Source organism: Somniosus microcephalus, chromosome 8 (assembly GCF_052327205.1).
Source record: "Somniosus microcephalus isolate GS21.2 chromosome 8, FLI_Smic_1.0, whole genome shotgun sequence".
NCBI classification, from domain to species: Eukaryota; Metazoa; Chordata; class Chondrichthyes; order Squaliformes; family Somniosidae; genus Somniosus; species Somniosus microcephalus.
Genome location: NC_140994.1, coordinates 105,839,133 through 105,857,136, shown reverse-complemented (window position 1 = coordinate 105,857,136; position 18,004 = coordinate 105,839,133). Strand labels below are relative to the sequence as shown.

The 18,004-nt window shown below is 50.3% G+C and overlaps 1 protein-coding gene across 2 annotated transcripts in view; it reads left to right on the top strand.

Moving 5' to 3' along the window:
• Positions 1-18,004, top strand: part of LOC147113740 (poly(A)-specific ribonuclease PNLDC1-like) — a 292,736-nt gene that overhangs the window by 139,163 nt on the left and 135,569 nt on the right. For both annotated transcript variants that reach the window (XM_085995053.1, XM_085995052.1), the window contains exon 8: positions 16,325-16,404. In XM_085995053.1, the coding sequence (XP_085851179.1) occupies positions 16,325-16,404 (80 nt within the window). The remainder of the gene's footprint in view (positions 1-16,324; positions 16,405-18,004) is intronic.

Sequence of the window (18,004 nt, the reverse complement as noted above, 5' to 3'; positions counted from 1 at the left end):
GGGAGTGCCGCACTGTCACAGGGGCAGTACAGAGGGAGCGCTGCACTGTCGGAGGGGCAGTACTGAGGGAGCGCTGCATTGTCAGAGGGGCAGTACTGAGGGAGTGCCGCACTGTCGGAGGGGCAGTACTGAGGGATGTGCCGCACTATCACAGGGACAGTGCTGAGGGAGCAATGCACTGTCGGAGGGGCAGTACTGAGGGAGCGCTGCACAGTCACGGGCAGGACTGAGGGAGCGCTACACAGTCACGGGCAGTACTGAGGGAGCGCTGCACTGTCACGGGCAGTACTGAGGGAGCACTGCACTGTCGGAGGGGCAGTACTGAGGGAGCGTTGCCCTGTCGGAGAGGCAGTACTGAGGGAGCGCCGCACTGTCGGAGGGGCAGTACTGAGGGAGCACTGCACTGTCGGAGGGGCAGTACTGAGGGAGCACCGCACTGTCGGAGGGGCAGCACTGAAGGAGTGTCGCAGGGCCAGTACTAAGGGAGCGGCGCACTGTCGGAGGGGCAGTACTGAGGGAGCGGCGCACTGTCGGAGGTGCAGTACTGAGGGAGCGGTGCACTGTCACGGGGCAGTACTCGGAGCACTGCACTGTCGGTGGGGCAGTACTGAGGGAGTGCCGCACTGTCGGAGGGGCAGTACTGAGGGAGTGCCGCACTGTCACAGGGACAGTGCTGAGGGAGCGCTGCACTGTCGGAGGGGCAGTACTGAGGGAGCGGTGCACTGTCGGAGGGGCAGTACTCGGAGCACTGCACTGTCGGAGGGGCAGTACTGAGGGAGCGCCCCACTGTCCGAGGAGCAAGTACTGAGGGAGCGCTGCCCTGTCGGAGAGGCAGTAATGAGGGATCGCTGCCCTGTCGGAGAGGCAGTAATGAGGGAGCGCCGCACCTTCGGCGGGGCAGTACTGTCTTCTGAATGAGATGTTAAACCCAGGCCCCGTTTGCCCTCTCGGGTGGACGTAAAGGATCCCACGGCCACTATTGGAAGAAGAGCGGAGGGAGCTAACTCAACACAGGCCGTGGATGGAGCCTGGGTCGTTCCTGCTCTGCACATAGAATCATAGAAAGTTACAGCACGGAAGGAGGCCATTTTGGCCCATCGTGTCTGCGCCAGCCAACAAAGAGCTATCCAGCCTGTTAAGTCTGTGTGTTATATTGCGAATTACTACACAGACCACAAGAGTAAACTTTAACAGGTCTTTACTGGTTGAAGGTCAGGGCGGAACTGCCCAATAAATCATTACACAGCACTTATATACTGGTGTGGTCACCGCCGGTATTACAGTATACAGCAGCCAAGATAAAGTAGTGCAACCCTTAAAATAGTTCTCTTAAAGGTGGAACGGTTACATACACTACAATCCTCCCTTTTTAGCTTAATCGTATATATTCCCCATTAAACACAACGTCATAACATATATACACAACTTCATGTAAAAACAGTTCACAGATTCAGTCTCTGAGGCGGCGCCTCCTGCGCCTCCTGACTCGGTCCGGATAACGCCTCGGTGGTGTAGTAGTTTTCGGTGGTGTAGTAGGTTCTTGTTGCTGGGGTGACTTATTTAATAGTCCTTCACTGGACTTAGCTTGAATTTTCGTAACTTCAGAACCAGCATTGTTGACTTCTAAAGGCTCGAGTACCTTGGGAAGTTTTTCTGCTTCCAGACTGATTTGGCTCAGTTCGGGGGGACCACGTGCGTGACAGCTCAAAGTAGCAGAATGCTTCTCTTCCACTGTAATGTTCTGTAGTTCGTGGACTCCCTTTGACGGAGGCTCTTTAATAGTCAGCCTCGCCTCAGATTTTGATTTCCCTGCGATAAACTGCAGCAAGCCGGTCATCTTACAAGTTGTTTGTTTCAGAGTGAGACGATGAATAGTGCCACGATGCTCAATGTCCACATCTTCAGAAGCATGAAGAATTTCACCATTTAGTATCCATTTTGGAGGCTTCACGTCAGCAACTGAAAGCTCACACTCAAGAATGGCGTCACTTGGCTTTGTCACTTCCACATCACATATGGGTTTAATGATGGCAATTGATTGCTCTTCTACATATAACTTTGCTGTGCTTTGGTCATCTATGGCATCGCACATGTAGTTGCCTTCATCTTCAAAAGCGACATTATTAATAACGAGCTTCCTGTACACATCTTCACCCACAATCTCATATTTATTACTGGGATGAATCTCTTTGTCTTTGTAATACCACTTGACAGCAGCATTTGGCCTGGAAACCTTGCATTCGAAAATGACACAATGTTTCTCCATGCCAATCTTCTCTCTCAAGGGTTTCACAATTTTAACTGGCAATTCTTTAATTCGAAGCAAAGCTCTGGAAGTAGCGCTTTCAGCAACAAACTTGATCTCTGCAGCATCTTCAGTTTTTGCCTCTGCCACCACTTCCCTGAGTGGCTTATTACTGCTGACACTGCTCACAAAAGGGTGCTCTTTCTTCTTAGCTTTCAACTGATCGATGAATTTGACATATTCCCTTTCTTGCTCAGCTTTGATTCGTTTGGCCTCATCGCGCAGACGGTTTGTGTGTTCCTGTTCCATTTTCTCAATCAGCTGCTTCTGCTGTCTTCCCAGATTCTCCAACTCTGTGTCAAAGAACTTTTTCTTTGCATTCATCTCTTGCTCAAAACGGCGAATCATTTGTTCTAATTGCTGTTGTAATTTGAAATTGAGTTGAGTTCGAGCCCGGTGTTCCTCAGAAATGTGCATGTCTGTAGACTGGACAGACTCAGAATTCTCTGTCAAACTATGTTGTTGTTGTTCAGTGGAATTCTGTTCTGATACTTCGTTCTCTTCTGAAGCATTTATGCACTCCTTCGTTTTTCCATCATTAGTCTGCAAGTCCATTTTAGACTTGTCTTTTGCACATGGGCTGATCTTACCATCATCAGTTCCAGAGTCTGAGCTGATCCTGGGTAGGCGGCAATCTTCCTCGCCGTCAAAGAAACTGCACGGCTCGAGTCTTCCCTCGCGATCGGATGTGATGACAGTTCTGGTGAAGTTGTAGTAGTATTCCATAGCCTCGTCAGAAGACGTGCTTGGATCATCGGCTCCGTCCACCTGCCCTTGAGTTGACTGCTCTCCTCTTTTCTTCCCCGAAGGATCTCGGTAGAATGGAAAATCCTCTTCACCATATGACTTGCCACCATAACAGGGAGTCAACCCGAAAAATGTAGTTGAGCGGGCCCGGGCACTGCGTCGGGGGTACCTCCTTTTGTTTGAATCATTATCCTGGGCTTTGTACCCGTCACCATCCTCCTGTGAAGTCTGGTTTCTGCACTGCAGCACGTGCTTCTGAAACAGGTTTTTCACCCTTTGTTTGTAGACTTTGTTGCACGTTGGACACCTCAGGACTTCCCGCTCATTTTCTGGACTTCCCGTCATTGCTTTTAGGGGGTGCCAGTCCATATTTATTTTCCTGATCCACTCCCGTCCCAGAAGTGGTGGACCTCCCTCAGGCAGTACATATATGTCCATTCCTTGGTGCTCTTTGCCCTTGTCATAGAGTCATAGTCATAGAGTTTTACAGCACAGAAAGAGGCCCTTCGGCCCATCGTGTCTGCGCCGCCCATCCATCCCTGTCCAGTCTAATCCCATTTTCCAGCATTTGGTCCATAGCCTTGTATGCAATGGCATTTCAAGTGCTCATCCAAATGCTTCTTGAATGTTGTGAGGGTTCCTGCCTCTACCACCCTTTCAGGCATTGAGTTCCACATTCCAACCACCCTCTGGGTGAAAAAGTTCCTCCTCAAATCCCCTCTAAATCTCCTGCCCCTTACCCTGAATCTATGCCCCCTTGTTATTGACCCCCCTACTAAGGGGAAAAGTTCCTCTTTATCTACCCTATCTATGCCCCTCATCATTTTGTACATCTCAATCAGGTCCCCCCTCAGCCTTCTTTGCTCCAAGGAAAACAACCCCAGCCTGTCCAGCCTCTCTTCATAGCTGAGGCGCTCCATCCCAGGTAACATCCTGGTGAATCTTCTCTGCACCCTCTCCAAAGCAATCACATCCTTCCTATAGTGAGGCGACCAGAACTGCACACAGTACTCCAGCTGTGGCCTCACCAGCGTTTTGTACAGCTCCATCATAACCCCCCTGTTCTTATATTCTATGCCTCGGCTAATGAAGGCAAGTATCCCATATGCCTTTTTAACCACCTTATCTACCTGTTCCGCTGTCTTCAGGGATCTATGTACATGTACACCAAGGTCCCTCTGACCCTCTGTACTTCCTAGGGTCCTACCACTCATTGTGTATTCCCTTGCCTTATTTGTCCGTCCAAAATGCATCACCTCGCACTTTTCAGGGTTAAATTCCATTTGCCACTTTTCCGCCCATCTGACCAACCCGTTTATATCGTCCTGTAGCCTGAGGCTTTCCTCCTCACAATTTACCACCCCACCAATTTTCGTGTCATCTGCGAACTTACTGATCATACCTTTTACATTCTCATCCAAATCATTTATGTAGATCACAAACAGCAAGGGACCCAGCACCGATCCCTGAGGTACCCCACTGGACACAGGCTTCCAGTCACAAAAGCAACCTTCGACCATCACCCTCTGCCTCCTGCCACTCAGCCAGTTTAGGATCCAACGCGCCAAGGCACCCTGGATCCCATGGGCTCTTACCTTCTTGACCAGTCTCCTATGCGGGACTTTGTCAAAAGCTTTACTGAAGTCCATGTAAACCACATCCACAGCATTTCCCTCATCCACACACCTAGTCACCCCCTCGAAAAATTCAATCAGATTTGTCAGACATGATTTACCCTTGACAAAGCCATGCTGACTATCCCCGATTAATCCTTGCCTCTCCAAGTGGAGACTAATTTTGTCCCTCAGAATTTTTTCCAATAATTTCCCTACCACAGATGTTAGGCTCACTGGCCTGTAATTCCCTGGTTTATCCCTGCTACCCTTCTTGAATAATGGTACTACGTTAGCTGTTCTCCAGTCCTCTGGTACATCCCCTGTGGCCAGAGAGGTTCTGAAAATTTGTGTCAGAGCCCCTGCAATCTCCTCCTTTGCCTCCCACAGCAGCCTGGGATACATCTCGTCCGGGCCTGGGGATTTATCCACTTTTTGGCCTGCTAAAACCGCTCGCACCTCCTCCCTCTCGATGCTAATATGTTCAAGTATGTCACAGCCCCCTTGCCCGATTTCTATGTCTGCATCGTCTTTCTCCATAGTGAACACAGATGCAAAAAATTCATTTAAAACCCCGCCTACATCATCTGGCTCTACACACAGATTGCCACTTTGGTCCCTAATGGGCCCTACCCTTTCCCTGGTTATCCTCTTGCCCTTAATATACTTATAAAACATCTTAGGATTTTCCTTTATTTTGCTCGCCAGTGTTATTTCATGGCCCCTCCTCGCCCTCCTAATTTCTTTTTTAAGTATGCCCCTGCATTTTTTATACTCCTCTAGGGCTTCTTCCGTCTTTAGTCTTTTGTAACTGCCAAAAGCCCCCCTTTTATTTCTAATGCATTTTTGTATATCCCTTGTCATCCAAGGTTCCCTTTGCTTGTTGGTCCCACCCTTGACCTTTACAGGAACATGTTGGCGTTGTACTCTCTCTATTTCCCTTCTGAAAGTCTCCCACTGTTTTGATGCGGATTTTCCTATAAGTAGCTGCTCCCAGTCCAATTTGGCCAGATCCTGCCTTATCATATTAAAATCGGCCTTCCCCCAATTTAGAACCCTTATTTCCGGGCCGTCTTTGTCTTTTTCCATGACCACCTTAAATCTCACCGAATTGTGGTCACTGTCACCAAAATGCTCTCCTACTGACACTTCCACCACTTGCCCGGCTACATTCCCCAGAATTAGGTCCAGTACCGCCCCCTCTCTTGTAGGACTTTCTACATGTTGGCTCAAAAAGCTCTCCTGGATGCACTTTAAGAATTCTGCACCCTCTAAGCCTTTCACACTCTGACTATCCCAATTTATATTGGGGAAGTTGAAATCCCCCACTATTATTACCCTATTATTTTCGCACTTTTCTGAGATTTGCCTACATATCTGTTCCTCTATCTCCCCCTGACTGTTTGGGGGCCTATAGTACACTCCCAGCAAAGTGCTTGCCCCCTTTTTGTTTTTAAGTTCTACCCATATGGCCTCATTAGAGGAACCCGCTAATATATCATCCCTCCTTACAGCAGTAATTGACTCCTTAATTAATATTGCAACACCCCCTCCCCTTTTACACCCCCCTCTGTCTCGCCTGAAGATTCTATACCCCGGAATATTGAGCTGCCAGTCCTGACCCTCCCTCAACCATGTCTCCGTGATAGCAACAATATCGTACTCCCATGTGTTCAACAACAACTTCAGTTCATCCACCTTATTTGCAAGACTCCTTGCATTAAAATAAATGCCTTCCAGCCCTGCCATATTCTCTTTTGCCTTCACATATTTGCTTTGCCTTCCCAGCTGACTTGTTTTTCCCTCTGTATTTGGCTGTAAATCACCCCCTACTATAGCTCCACTCTGTACCCCATCCCCCTGCCAAGTTAGTTTAAACCCCCCCCAGCAGTGCTAGCAAACCTCCCCGCAAGGATATTGGTTCCCCTCTGGTTCAGGTGTAAACCGTCCGACTTGTACAAGTCCCACCTTTCCCAGAAGCAGACCCAGTGATCCAGGAAACTAAAGCCCTCCCCCCTGCACCATCCCTTTAGCCACGCATTCATCTGTTCTATCTTCCGATTCCTATACTTACTAGCACGTGGCACCGGGAGTAATTCAGAGATTACAACCTTTGAGGTCCTGCTCTTTAATCCTTCACCTAGCTCCCTAAATTCTTGCTGCAGGACCTCATCCCTCTTTTTACCTATGTCGTTGGTACCAATGTGGACCACGACCACTGGCTGTTCACCCTCCCCCTCCAGAATGCCCTGCAGCCGCTCAGTGACATCCTTGACCCTGGCACCAGGGAGGCAACAAACCATCCTGGATTCACGCCTACGGCCACAGAAACGCCTATCTGTTCCCCTTACTATAGAATCCCCTACCACTATTGCTCTCCCACTCTTTTTCCCCCCTTCCTGGGCAGCAGGAGCACCGCCAGTGCCAGGAAGTTGGCTGCTGCTGCCTTCCCCTGGTGAGTCATCCCCCTCAACAGTATCCAAAGCGGTATACTTGTTTGAAAGGGGGATGTCCGCAGGGGTTCCCTGCACTACCTGCCTGCCTTTGTTGCTCCGCCTGATGGTCACCCCCTGTGCTGCCCTACCCTGAGGCGTGAACAACTCGCTAAATGTGCTATCCACGAGCCTCTCAGCATCGCGTATGCTCCAAAATTCATCCACCCGCAGCTCGAGCGCCACAATGCGGTCTACAAGTAGCTGCAGCTGGATGAATTTCCCGCACACATGGTCGCCAGGGACACTGGCAGTGTCCCTGATTTCCCACATAGTGCAGGAGGAGCAGAACACGGGTCTGAGCTCTCCTGCCATGACTTACTCCTTTAATTAATCTAAAAATTTATTCAATACCCCAGTTACAGGTATACTCTAGGGCGCTTTATTTACCAACTGTCCTCACCACAACAGAGCCCCTAGAAATTTAACACCACAGAATTCAAGCTTGTAATGAAAAGAGAGAAATACTCACCAACCAATCACTTACCTGCTCCCTGGTGACGTCACACCCTGATTACTTTTTACCTCTCTGCAACTACCGAGCTCGCAGACTGGAGTTTGGTAGGCCTCTCCTGGCCTCGCTGCCGCCTTTTGTAGCTCGCCGCCACCGAGTCTCCCGCAGGTCCCGCCTCTCGCTGCCTGCCGCCGCTGCTCTGAGGCCTCTCCTGGCCTCGCTGCCGCCTTTTGTAGCTCGCTGCCGCCGAGTCTCCCGCAGGTCCCGCCTCTCGCTGCCTGCCGCCGCTGCTCTGAGGCCTCTCCTGGCCTCGCTGCCGTCTTTTGTAGCTCGCCGCCGCCGAGTCTCCCGCAGGTCCCGCCTCTCGCTGCCTGCCGCCGCTGCTCTGAGGCCTCTCCTGGCCTCGCTGCCGCCTTTTGTAGCTCGCCGCCGCCGAGTCTCCCGCAGGTCCCGCCTCTCGCTGCCTGCCGCCGCTGCTCTGAGGCCTCTCCTGGCCTCGCTGCCGCCTTTTGTAGCTTGCCGCTGCCGAGTCTCCCGCAGGTCCCGCCTCTCGCTGCCTGCCACCGCTGCAGCTCTTTGCCCTTGTGTCTCACCTTGACTTTTATCTTCCCGATGGGATATACTTTTTGCCCCGTGTATGTCTTTAATACTATCTCCGTATCCCGTAGGGGAATATGTGTGAATAACCTTTTGTAATCTTGCTTATTCATGACCGTCACTCCTGCTAGCTGCAGTGTGACCCAGATAGTTTGTCGGTCAGCTTCCTTACTCACATTGTGAATTCTTAGACTACCCAGTTCCTTGTTGTTGGAGTCTGAATCCGAATTCTGTTCATCCGAACTCTTCTCAGCCACCTTGTGTACTTTGCTGCACTTTTCCTGCGGTGACTTTTTGTTGCTGGTCTTCTTTCCTGACCGGCATACTTTAGCTATGTGACCAAGCTTGCCACATTTTCTACATTCCTGGTTTTTAAACCAGCATTGGTTCTGATCGTGTGTTGTCTTCCCACAACGATAACATTTCGTTGTACCCAAAGCCATTTGATCTACGCTGAGTACCGCTGCCTTCAGCTGCATTTCCGCAGTGCCTCTCACTGCGGCTTCGTGCGATGCTGCAATAGAGACAGCCTTATCAAGTGTAAGATCATTCTCTTCAAGTAGCCGCTTTTGTGTTCCTTCTTTCGACAATCCGCACACGAATTTGTCTCTCAGTGCCTCTGTCAGTCCTTCCCCAAACTGACAGTATTTCGCTAGCTTACGCAGTTCAATTAAGTACTCCGCGTTGCTTTCCTCTTTCAGTTGCGTTCTCGCATAAAATTTAAATCGTTCCGCTAACATCAGCGGTGTGGGGTTCAAATGATCCTTCAGGACAGCAACAATATTAGCGAAAGTCTGATCCGCCGGTTTAGCTGGTGATAGAAGATGCTTCAATAGCCCGTATGTCTTCGTACCCATTGAGTTTAGTAAGGTTAATGCTTTATCTTCATTTGATATTTTATTTGCCTTACAATATATCTCTATGCGTTCTACATACGTGGCCCAATCTTCAACATCGGAATCGAAATCGTTGATGTTACCACGCTTAGGCATCTTCGCAACCTTCTTGAGAGACAAAAGAATTATTTATTTTTTTTCTTTTACAATATGGCGGTTTCCCGCGCTTGTCTTCTTCCCCGCCTTTTTAAAATGGCGGTTTCCCGCGCTTGTCTTCTTCCCCGCCTTTTTAAAATGGCGGTTTTCCGCGCTTGCCTTTCACCCCCGCTGGCTGTCTCTTGTCACTCCCGCTCGGTCTCCCTCGCTTGCACGGTCTCCCTCGCTTGCTCGGTCTCGTTCTCCCTCGCTCGCTCGGTCTCGTTCCCCCTCGCTCGCTCGGTCTCCTCTCTCCCGCTCGCTCGCTCGCTCGGTCTCGTTCTCCCTCGCTCGGTCTCCCTCGCTCGCTCGGGCTCTGTCTCTCCCGCTGGCCGTATTGCTGCGTTCGCCCTCCCCAGCGGTTTTCAATTCGTGGCTCCCAGCCCCTCTTGCAGTCCGGTCCTTTCCCCCCCCCCCGGCTGCGGCTGAGCTCTCCGCGGTGTTTTTGTTTTATTTTCTCCCGCGCCTTTCGCTGTCCCGGTCGCTGCGCCTCGCGGCCTCGGTAGCTGCCCGGCCTTTTTCACTGGTCGCGGTCGAGCTTGCTCTCGACGCTGTTGCGTCTCCCAGCCCGCTTGCAGCCCGGTCTCTCACTCCGGCTGCGTTTGCATTCGCTGCGGTCTCTCACACCGGCTGCGTTTTGCATTCACCGCGGCTTCCGTGCCTTACGCTGCCCCAGTCCCAGCGCCTCTGGCCCCGACTTCTGTCCGGCTCTTTTCCCCGGCCGTGGTCGAGTTCTCCGCCCTTATATCCTCCGCCTTTCTTTATTTTCTCCCCTACTCACAGTCAACGTGGCCGACTCGCTGCTCATCGCTGATCGGCCTACCCACCACCGTGACAGAAGGGATGATCACTGCCTGTTGCTGATGGAAGGCTTCGTGTCAGAATTCTTCCTTCTTCCTTTGCTCTGCAGACCCGAGTCTTCTCTCAGCAGAATGACGAGGGCGGATGCCTCTTCTCGACGCCCGTTAGACTGCCTTGGATGTATCTCTGCCGCAGGGTAAGATCGAACTCGTCGCCACTGTTAAGTCTGTGTGTTATATTGCGAATTACTACACAGACCACAAGAGTAAACTTTAACAGGTCTTTACTGGTTGAAGGTCAGGGTGGAACTGCCCAATAAATCATTACACAGCACTTATATACCAGTGTGGTCACCGCCGGTATTACAGTATACAGCAGCCAAGATAAAGTAGTGCAACCCTTAAAATAGTTCTCTTAAAGGTGGAAAGGTTACATACACTACACAGCCTAATCCCACTTCTCAGCTCTTGGTCCATAGCCCTGCAGGTTAGAGCATCCCAAGTGCACATCCAAGCACTTTTTAAATGTGGTTAGTGTTCCTGCCTCTACCACCCTATCAGGCAGTGAGTTCCAGACCCCCACAACCCTCGGGGAAGAAATTTCCCCTCAAATCCCCTCTAAACCTTCCCCCAATTACTTTAAATCTGTGCCCCCTGGTTTTTGACCCCTCTGCTAAGGGAAATAGGTCCCCTCTATCCACTTTATCTAGGCCCCTCATAATTTTATACACCTCAATAAGGTCTCCCCTCAGCCTCCTCTGTTCCAAGGAAAACAGACCCAGCCTATCCAGTCTTTCCTCATAGCTAAGATTCTCTACTCCCGGCAACATCCTTGTAAATCTCCTCTGTACCCTCTCTAGTGCAATCGCATCTTTCCTGTAATGTGATGACCAGAACTGCATGCAGTACTCTAGCTGAGGCCAAACTAGTATTTTATACAGTTGAAGCATAACCCCCCTCTTGTATTCTATGCCACGGCTAATAAAGGCAAGCATTCCATATGCCTTTTTAACCACCTTATCTACCTGGCCTGCTACCTTCAGGGATCTGTGGACATGCACTCCAAGGTCCCTTTGTTCCTCTACACTACTCGGTGTCCTACCATTTAATGTGTATTCCCTTTCCTTGTTGGCCCTCCCCAAATACATTACCTCACATTTCTCCGGATTGAATTCAATTTGCCACTGTTCTGCCCACCTGGCCAATTTATTGATATCTTCCTGCAGTCTTCAGCTTCCTTCTTCAGTATCAACCACACAGCCGATTTTCGTATCATCTGCAAACTTCTTAATCATACCCCCAATATTCAAGTCTAGATGATTGATATATACCACAAAAAGCAAGGGACCTAGTACTGAGCCCTGCGGAACCCCACTGGAAACAGCCTTCCAGTCACAAAAACACCCATCAGCCATTACGATAGCAAAATACTGCAGATGTTGGAAATCCGAAACAACAACAGAAAATGCTGGAAAAACTCAGCAGGTCAGGCAACATCCGTGGACAGAAATTTGAGTTGACGTTTTGGGTCGAACCCTTCTTCAAAACTGGAAAGAAAAGATAGATCGGAGGCAGGGCTGCGATTGGACAAAAGAAGTAAAAAAGAGAATAAAAGGTGTTAGAAGCTAGACGAGATGGTAATAGGCTGAGGTTGGGTGTAAAGTGTACTGGCAGGGCAAAGGATAGCTGCCAGGTGTGAGAGCGAAACAAAAGGAAAATGGGGGGGGGGGGAGGGGGAAAGGAGTGGAAAAATTACAAGAAAAAATGAAATAGGGGCCGAGGTTATGATCTGAAATTGTTGAACTCGATATTGAGTCCGGAAGGCTGCAGAGTGCCTAATCGGAAGATGAGGTGCTGTTCCTCGAGTTTACGTTGAGCTTCCGTGGAACAATACAAGAGGCCAAGGACGGTGAGGTCCGAGTGGGAATGGAGCGTTGAATTAAAATGACAGGCGACCGGAAGCTCGGGGTCACCCTTACGGACACCCAAACCATTACCCTCTGCTTCCTGCCTCCGAGCCAGTTTTGAATCCAACTTGACACTTTGCCCTGGATCCCATGGGTTTTTAACTTCGTGACCAGCCTTCCATGTGGAACCTTATCAAAAGCCTTGCTAAAGTCCATATACACTACATCAAACGCACTACCCTCATCTACCCTCCTTGTTACCTCCTCAAAAAATTCAATCAATTTTGTCAAACACGACCTTCCCTTAACAAACCGTGCTGACTATCCTTGATTAATCCATGTCTTTCTAAATGAAGATTTATCCTGTCCTTCAGAATTCTTTCCAATAATTTTTCCACCACTGAGGTTAGGCTGACTGACCTGTAATTATTCAGTCTATCCTTTTCTCCCTTTTTTAACAAGGGTGCCACATTCCCAGTCCTCCAGCACTACACCTGAAGCCAGAGAGGATTGGAAAATGATGTCCTTGTACCATCAACTAGTGGGAACAGCCTTTCCCCATCAAGACTATTCAAACCCGTCATAATCTTGTACACCTCTATCAAATCACCCCTCAACCTCCTTTGCTCTGATGAAAACAAATCCAGCTTCTCCAACCTGTCCTTGTAGCTAAGATCCCCCATCCCCGGAACCATTCTGGTAAATCTCCTCTGCACCTTCTCAATGGCCTTCACATCCTTCTTAAAGTGTGCTGACCAGAACTGGATGCAATACTCCAGTTGTGGCCTAACCAGCTCTTTATAAAGTTTCAGCATAACTTCTCTACTTTTGTACTCAATACCTCTATTTATGAAGCCCAAGATCCGATATGCTTTGTTAACCACTCTCTCAATATGTCCTGCCACCTTCAGGGACCTATGCACATTAACTCCCTGGTCCCTCTGTCCCTGCACACTCTTTAAAACTGTGCCATTAAGTGTATGTTGCCTCTCACTGTTCCTTCTGCCAAAATGTTTCACCTCACACTTTGCTGTATTAAAATCCATCTACCACTTGTCTGCCCATTCTACTAGGCTTTCTATGTCCTGTTGCAGTCGATTGATGATATCATCACTGTTTGCCACACCCCTGAGTTTGGTGTCATCGGCAAATTTAGAAATTCTACTCTGTATTCCAATATCCAGGTCATTTATATATAAAGCAGTGACCCCAGCACTGACCCTTGGGGAACACCATCTCTACCATCCTCCAGTCTAAAAAACAGCCATTTACCACAACTCGCTGTTTTCTGTCCTTAAGCCAATTCCTTATCCAAGCTGCCACTGACCCACCTATTCCATGAGCCTCAATTTTGTTAACCAGCCTTCTATGTGGTACTTTGTCAAACGCCTTCTGAAAATCCATATAGACAACATCCATTGCATTCCCTTCATCAATCCTCCCTGTTACTTCATCAAAAAATTCAATTAGATTGGTCAAACACGATCTTCCTTTTACAAACCTGTGTTGGCTCTCCTTAATTAGCTTAAACCTCTCCAAATGCCTGTTAATGTTTTCCTTGATTATTGTTTCTAAAACTTTACCCACCACTGATGTTAAACTGACTGGCCTGTAGTTACTGGGATTGTCCTTACACCCTTTCTTGAACAATGGTGTCACATTTGCCACTTTCCAATCCTCAGGCACCTCCCCCGCATCTAGGGAAGATAAGAAAATTATGGCAAGCCCTTCCGCTATCTCCTCCCCCAATTCCCTTAGCAATCTGGGATGCAAGCCATCTGGACCAGAAGACTTGTCCACTCTAAGCATACCCAGCCTTTCTAGTACGTCCTGTCTATCAATTTTCATCACTTCCATTGCTTCTACGTTTTCCACTTCTACTGATATTTTATCAGCATCCACCTCCTTAGTAAACACCGATACAAAGTACTCATTGAGTATTCTAGCCTTGCCCTACGTCTCTAAGCATATATCACCTTCTTTGTCTCTAATAGGCCCCACCCCGCCTCTTGCAACCTGCTTACTGTTTACATGCCGGTAGAAGATTGTTGGGTTCCCTTTTATATTAACCGCCATTCTACTCTCATATTCTCTCTTTGCCAATCTTATTTTCATCTTCACATCCCCTCTCATCTTATTGTATTTGGTCTGGTTCTCCCTTGAAGAATTCACCTGACATTCATCATACACCCTCTTTTTTTGTTTCATCATCTTCTCTATCTCTCTCATTATCCAAGGAGCCCTTGCTTTGGTTCCCTTACCCTTCCCTCGTGTTGGAATGTACCTAGCCTGTACTTGGAACATCTTTTCCTTAAAGATCACCCATTGTTCCGTTAAAATTTTTCCTGTCAGTCTTTGGTTCCATTTGATCCTGGCAAGATGCTTTTGCATCCCATTGAAGTTAGCCCTGTTCCAGTTTAGAAGTTCCACTCTAGATTGTTCCTTGCTCCTCTCCATTGCTAATCTAAATCTTATGATACGATGATCACTCGTACCCAAGTGTACTCCCACAGACACTTGGTTGACTTGGTCCACCTCATTCTCCAGCACCAGTTCCAGCAATGCCTCCTTCCTAATTGGACCAAAAACATATTGGTCAAGGAAATTCTCCTGAACACATTTCAGAAATTCCTCTCCCTCCTTTCCCTTTACCCTAGCATTATCCCAATCGATATTTGGGTAATTAAAGTCCCCCAATATCACTACTCTATAGCTCTTGCATATCTCTGCGATTTCCCTGCAGATTTGCTCCTCTACCTCCCTCTCACTATTTGGAGGCCTGTAGAATACCCCCAATAGCATGATCATACCTTTTTTGCTCCTCAACTCTAACTAAATGGATTCTGTCCTTGTTCCCTCAAGAACATCCTCCCTTTTTTCTTTCCCTATCTTTTCTGAACACCTTGTACCCTTCAATATTAAGTGCCCAGTCCTCACCGTTTTTAAGCCACGCTTCCGTTATTGCCACACGGCTAATTGTGCTTGTAGCTCACCAACCTTATTCACCACACTTTGTGCGTTTATATACATGCATTCCAAACCCATTTTTGAATTTTTCGTGGTCTTTCTGAGTCTGCTCCTATCTAATATGGTACTACTTCTGCCTCTAGTTCTACTTTCTTATCTAGTACTATCCAACACACTCACACCTTATTCCTCTTTTCTACTCCTATATGCTGGTGCCCATCACCCTGCCAAGTTATTTTAAACCCTCCCCAAGAGCACTAACAAACCTCCCGGCGATAATATTGTGTAACCCGTCCAGCTTGTACAGGTCCCACCTTCCCCAGAAACGTTCCCAATGCCACCATCTCTCCAGCCACGCATTCATCTGTTCCATCCTCCTAATCCTGTACTCACTAGCACGTGGCACAGGGAGTAGATTACTACCTTTGAGGTCCTGCTTTTTAATCTCTCTCATAGCTCCCTAAACTCTGCCTGCAGGACCTCATCCCTCTTTCTGCCTATGTCGTTGATACCGATATGGACAACGACCTCTGGCTGTTCACCTTCCCCCCTCAGAATGTCCTGCAGCCGCTCATTGACATACCTGACCCTGGCACCAGGGAGGCAACATACCATCCTGGAGTCACGTCTACCGCTGCAGAAACGCCTGTCTGCTCCCCTAACTATTGAATCCCCTACCACTATTGCTCTTCCACTCTTTTTCCTCCCCCCACCCCCACCCCCCCCCCCCGTGCAGCTGAGCCACCCGTGATGCCGTGGACTTGACTCTGGCTGCATTCCCCAGAGGAACCATCGCCCTCACCAGTACTCAGAACAGAATACTGGTTGGAGAGTGAGATGCACTCCGGGGACTCCTGCACTACCTGCCTGGTCCTCCTCTTCTGTCTGATGGTCACCCATTCCCTCTCTCTGCACATTCTTAAGCTGCGGGGTGACCACTTCCTGAAACGTGCTATCCACGTAACTCTCAGCCTCGCGGATACGCCGCAGTGACTGCAGCCGCTGCTCAAGCTCCGAAACCCGGTGCTCGAGCTGCTGTAGCTGGAGACACTTCCCGCACATGTGGTCAACCAGCCCACGGGAGGTGTCCAGGATTTTCCACATGGCACAGGATGTGCATTCCACAGGACTGAGCTGCCCTGCCATGCCTCTATTTAATAGACGAAGAACTAACCCAGCAGAAACTATTGACAAAAATACACTCACCAATCAGCTCCTTCCCTTGTGATGTCACTTTTTTTTTTACACTGACCTCACTTTTTCAAAAAACTGCCTCTGTTGAGTTGCTGCCGCTCCTTTCAACTGCTCTGCTGTCGCTGTGCTCCCTCCAGGTGCGCTCCTCTCGGTCTCAGAACTGTACGGGGCCGGTTTTAATAAGTTAACCTGTTCTAACTACCGATTTAACCTCCAGGTCTCCAGATCTTCGAGGTGCAGCTGGTGTTGCGGAGCGGAATGGCCAACATCTGGACGGAAGTCAAAGATCAGGACAAGGTGAGGCCGATCATCTGGTGGGGAGAGTGGGGGTCAGAGACACGATCAGTTCGTAATGGTAATAGAGGGCACCAGACCTAATCATTGCTCTCTGTCCCTCTCTCGCCCCGCCTCCCCCCCTCTCGCCCCGCCTCCCCCCCCTCTCGCGCCGCCGCCCTCCCGCTCGCGCCGCCTCCCACCCCTCTCGCGCCGCCGCCCTCCCGCTCGCGCCGCCTCCCCCTCTCGCGCCGCCTCGCCCCTCTCTCGCCGCCTCCCCCTCTCTCGCCGCCTCCCCCTCTCGCGCCGCCTCCCCCTCTCGCGCCGCCTCCCCCCCTCGCGCCGCCTCCCCCCCCTCGCGCCGCCTCCCCCCCCTCGCGCCGCCTCGCCCCTCTCGCGCCGCCACCCCCTCTCGCGCCGCCTCCCCCGCCCTCGCGCCGCCTCCCCCGCCGCCTCCCCCCCTCTGGCGCCGCCTCCCCCCTTCTGGCGCCGCCTCCCCCCTCTCGCGCCGCCTCCCCCCTCTCGCACCGCCCCCTCTCTCGCTCTGTCTCTCGCTCGCTCGCTCTGTCTCCCTCTCGCTCTGTCTCCCGCTCGCTCTGTCTCCCGCTCGCTCTGTCTCCCGCTCGCTCTGCCTCCCTCTCGCTCGCTCGGCCTCCCTCTCGCTCGCTCGGCCTCCCTCTCGCTCGCTCGGGCTCTCGCTCTCCTTCTCTCTCCCGCTCTCTCCCCCCTTCTCTCTCCCCCTCTCTCTCCCCCCCCTCCATACCCCTCTCTCTCTCCCTCCATCCCTCCCTCCCTCTCTCAATTCAATTCAATTCAATTCGAATCGCTTTATTGGCATGATGATGACAAGGTACATCTTATGTTGCCAAAGCATCGAAAAACATTTATGGTTGAACACATAAACGCAGATCTATCCATACAGTGTATAAAAAGATATATCCCTGAGTGTATAAATATACATTCATATAATTTGTATATACTCTTCTTAGATTTAATGGTTGCCTCTCTCTCTCTCTCTCTCCCTCCCTCCCTCCCTCTCTCTCTCCCTCCATCCCTCTCCCTCCATCCCTCTCCCTCCATCCCTCTCCCTCCATCCCTCTCCCTCCATCCCTCTCCCTCCATCCCTCTCCCTCCATCCCTCTCCCTCCCTCCATCCCTCTCCCTCCCTCCATCCCTCTCCCTCCCTCCATCCCTCTCCCTCCCTCCATCCCTCTCTCTCCCTCCATCTCTCTCCCTCCATCTCTCTCCCTCCATCCCTCTCCCTCCATCCCTCTCCCTCCATCCCTCTCCCTCCATCCCTCTCCCTCCATCCCTCTCCCTCCTTCCCTCTCCCTCCTTCCGTCTCTCCCTCCCCCTCTCTCCCACTCTGTCTTTCTCTGTCACCCTCCCTCTCTCTGTCTCACTCTATCTCTCTCTCCCTCCCCTCTCTCTCTCTCTCCCCCCTCTCTGTCTATGTCTCCTTCTCACTCTCTCTCTGTCTCTCTCTCTCTCTCTCCCTGTCTCTGTCTCCTTCTCTCTGTCTCTGTCTCCCTCTCTGTCTCTCTCTCCCTCCCCTTCTCTCCCTCCCCTTCTTTCCCTGTCTCTCCCTCTCCCCGTCTCTCCTCTCTCCCTCCCTCCCTCTCTC